Source organism: Carassius carassius, chromosome 1 (genome assembly GCF_963082965.1).
Source record: "Carassius carassius chromosome 1, fCarCar2.1, whole genome shotgun sequence".
NCBI classification, from domain to species: domain Eukaryota; kingdom Metazoa; phylum Chordata; class Actinopteri; order Cypriniformes; family Cyprinidae; genus Carassius; species Carassius carassius.
The window spans coordinates 27,048,574-27,052,746 of NC_081755.1; the positions used below are offsets into that span (position 1 = coordinate 27,048,574).

At 38.0% G+C, this 4,173-nt stretch overlaps 1 protein-coding gene across 3 annotated transcripts in view; it reads right to left on the bottom strand.

Moving 5' to 3' along the window:
- Positions 1-353: 353 nt before the first annotated feature.
- Positions 354-4,173, bottom strand: part of mrc2 (mannose receptor, C type 2) — a 35,324-nt gene continuing 31,504 nt past the window's right edge. For all 3 annotated transcript variants that reach the window (XM_059553434.1, XM_059553417.1, XM_059553426.1), the window contains exon 28: positions 354-3,438. In XM_059553434.1, the coding sequence (XP_059409417.1) occupies positions 3,218-3,438 (221 nt within the window). In that variant the 3' untranslated portion in view covers positions 354-3,217. The remainder of the gene's footprint in view (positions 3,439-4,173) is intronic.

Here is a 4,173-nt window from a genome sequence, read left to right on the forward strand (position 1 = left end):
AATAAAAGTATTCATTTATTAAAAAAAAAAAAAAAAAATCTTACTGCCTACAAACTTTTCAACGGCAGTGTATATTTACACATTTTTTTTAGTCCTTGTTCAATAATAATCATAACCCCTGACGAAAACCCCTGACGATGCATTTTCATCCAGTCCTTCATTATTGATGAGAATATTTAAAAGCAAATTCTGCCCCCTAGCGACTCAAACTGCTTCGTGCAATTGCTCAAACGGATTTGGACATTCACATTCCACAAGCATTGACGTAAAGTTTCAAAAGATCATTTCAAGGATTTTCAGAATCACTGCAATGCATCTCTGGATACTGTCAAGACACACTTTTTTTCTAGCAGTCACATAGCAAACATATTCTTTATTTTTTATAGTAACTTCATAAAACAAAATACTCGAAACAAACAAACATAAAAACGAACATTTGTCATTGTCTTCACAGGGACTGAAGGTGATTCATTGTTTTTCTATCATTCAGTCATTAAAAGTGTTTCCCATTCTCTATTTGTTGAGGACTAATTCAATCTGAACCACTCACACAAACTGTTTCACAAATCTTAAAAATGATTTCGCCTGTGAAATGTCCTGATGGCTGTGTGTGATATCATAGGCTATGTATGTGGTGAAATCACATAATCTGATGCTTTATATAAGGTCAAACGTTTCATTTCAGAGTTGAGAAACAACCGCCTGATGTTGTAGGCCTACTGCATATTACGCTATACTTCTGCTTATAATAACCGCACGGTCATGTCATTCCTTAAAACGATATTAAAGGCAGTTTCATACAAATCTATTGTCATAGATATAACAGAAATGCTAAGCAAAAACGATGTTTTAACAGTGAGCAAGAAAGTTTAAAGTGAAGAATAGTCTATAAGTGCTGGACTGGTGCCACCTAGCTCTCTAAAAACAAAGGCTTGCGAGTAAAGTTAGTATGGATATATGGAAGCACTGGTTACGGATTATTAGTGGTGTTTGCAAAACAAGAATTACTAATATCATTCCCCATACTTATCCGAACAAACTCTTAAACCTAGATATAACACTTAAATCAGACTATCATAGGAACTTGGAGTTGAGCTCTTTTGAGTAAGCGACGGCATAGAAATGCATTAAAAATCTTAGTAACCACATAACAACATCCTAGCAACAATCGACAAACCCTGTCATCACTGTGAGGAGTTTTGCACTGGCAAGCACTGCTTACTTTTCACCCCAAAATGAAAATTTGCTGAAAATTTACTCATCCTCAGGCCATCAAGATGAAGATGAGATTGTTTCTTCATCAGCACAGATTTGGAGAAATGTATCTTTTAAATGAGCAGTTTAGTTCACCAGTGGATCCTCTGCAGTGAATGGGTGCCGTCAGAATGAGAGTCCAAACAGCTGAGAAAAACATCACAATAATTCACATATCTCCTGTCCATCAGGTTATCTCTTGTGAAGTGAAAAACTTTTTTTTAAGAAACAAATTCATCATTAAGATGCTTTTAACTTCAAATGTTGCTTTTGACTTACGTACACTATCCATAATATTGCTTTAAAAAGGCCTTGTTTCTTTCCTACATGCAGCTTTTGGGGTTCACACGGTGTTAAATGATGGACAGGAGATGTGTGAATTATTGTTTTATTTTTATCAGCTGTTTGGACTCTCATTCTGACGGCACCCATTCACTGCAGAGGATCCATTAGTGAACAAGTGATTTAAAACTAAATTTCTCCAAGTCTGTCCCGATATTCATCTACATCTCGGATGGCCTGAGGATGAGATCAGTTTTAAACAAATTTTCATTTTTGAGTGAACTATCCCTTAAAGGCAATATACAAAACGCATATTATTCCTTTAAACCTTGAGAAATACATCTAAGAAAGAATGTAAAGGCAACAATCTATACAACTGGAAACATTAGCAACAACATTTGATTTCTTTGGCCAAACTATCCTCAGCACTAAAATGGCTCATAGTTAAGCTATTTGTGCAAATCTCCAGCAGAGAGCAGGAACATAACTCCCCTCTCAGTCGCCAGCGCTTCCCTGCTCACCTAACCTCCCTTTCTCTTGCAAGTCCCGCCTCCTTCTCCTCCCTTAACCCTTTCTGAAAAACCCATTCATCTTTCACTTTTCTCTCTCTCTCTCTCTCTCCAGTGTCCTGATTGATTCCAGATCTGCTCCACTTGCTGACTCGACATTCCACAGCTGGTTTCACCTCGAGGCCTTGCCAAGAGCCGAAGGGGAAAAAAGGAAGGCAAGAAAATGGGGAAAAGTTAAGAGTTGAAAAGAAAGACTAAGTAGAGATAAAAGAACAAAGTTAAAGTTTCATTCCCTGTACTGTTTGGATTCAGCTTTTACATGAGCTCATCGTAGCGGCTGAGATCAAGAAAACCATTACAGTGAGTTCAAACTTCCTGTTGGGCAGCTCTGTGCCAGTGTGGGATTAGAGAGAAAGAAAGATACTGCGGTGCTTGTGACAGGCTCATTCTCATGCACTTTCATCTGTCTATTTCTGTCCGCAGCGCTTTTTTTCTTTTTTCTTTTTTGGTTCCGCACCACTGAACTTCAAACATACCATCGTTTCATGTGATTTGTAATTATTATGAGTATCGTTTTCAGATTGATCCATGGGGGGACCTGGATTCTGACCCAAACAACATCAAAATAAGCTGCACAAAAAAAAAAAAAAAACAGCAACAAAAAAGTCACAACAAATAAATTTGAAAGTCACAGTCTGAAGAAAAGAAATACTGTTGTGGTGTTACCTTGCAGTTTGTGTGATTGTGCGCTCTCATAGTCTGGACGTTTAATGGAAGTTCAAGTCAATGTGATTTTTTGGGGTGCATGGGGGGGGGTTCCTTTTGGCACTAAAGAATAACTATGACATAAAGGACATGAAAAAAATATGCATATAAACTTGATTTCCATAACCGGATAAAGACAAACAAAAAAGAATCTTCCACACTAGCCAATCAAAACAGCTCCTCTGAGATGGTGGAATTTGATTGGTTGACAGGCTTAGATGGATTTGATGGAGTTTTGTCTCTGTTGATTTTGGTTGATCATCTGCTGCGTTCTACACAGCTCTCTCAATGTCTCTGGAAAAACAAACACAAAAAACAAAACCGCAGCTCATTTTAAACGTAAATTCTCTCAGTGAGTTGCTGCCATGGCAGATTTGATTTCCAAGGTGTTTCGAACATATCCAGCATTATTCGCCTTGTTCGTTTAACTCCATGTCTGAAACGAGAATGTTTTTTTCAGCTTCTTCGGAGGGGGCGGAGTTAGTGCGGCTGTACCGAGCGCTCTCATAGGCACCCATGGAGCCGAAGCTCCGCCTACGGTACAGATAAATCCCTCCCACCACCAGAGCAATCAGAACGAGGGCTGCAACCAGAACCTGAATCAATACATGAAGATGGTCGACCTTGGCTGGAAGAAAGAGAAAATAAATATTCAAACAAAACATTAAAAACAACTTCATGGGCATTCATTTAAAGAGGTCATAGTATTTCAATTTTCCCTTTCTCTTTGGAGTGTTACAAGCTCTTGGTGCATAAAGAAGATCTGTAAAGCGGGAAAGACTGAAGTCACAAATCCAAAGAGATATTCTTTATAAAAGTTAAGAGTAAACCAAGCCTACATAAAACGGCTCGTTTGTAACACACCCCCACATGTCAATTTTTTTTTGCTTCTCCAATCTCAAATGCAGACATGGTTTTATGTTTACGCAGCATGATATGCAACGCAACACATAAAAAGACAGTATAAGTCATTATAATCAGTAATTATGTCCCCACTTGATGCTACAAATTTCTCGTTTGTAATGGGTTTTATTGGTTTTGTCTTGTCGCGCCAGGACACATGACATCACAGTATGTTAAGGGGCATAACAGTTCCATCACACGCTTGAGAAATTGGCCAATCACAACGCACTGGATAGCTGGCCAATCAGAGCACACCTCACTTTTCAGAACGATGTTGACTGATAACTGAGCGTTGTAAAAATCTAAGTGTTTCAGAAAGGCGGTGCATAAAGAAGCAACAATAATCTACATCATGTGAAAAATAATGTGTTTTGAACCTTAAACCACATAAACACATTCCATTACAAAATAATGTTCTTTTTAGCAACGTCATATGACCCCTTTAATACATTTTTCAACT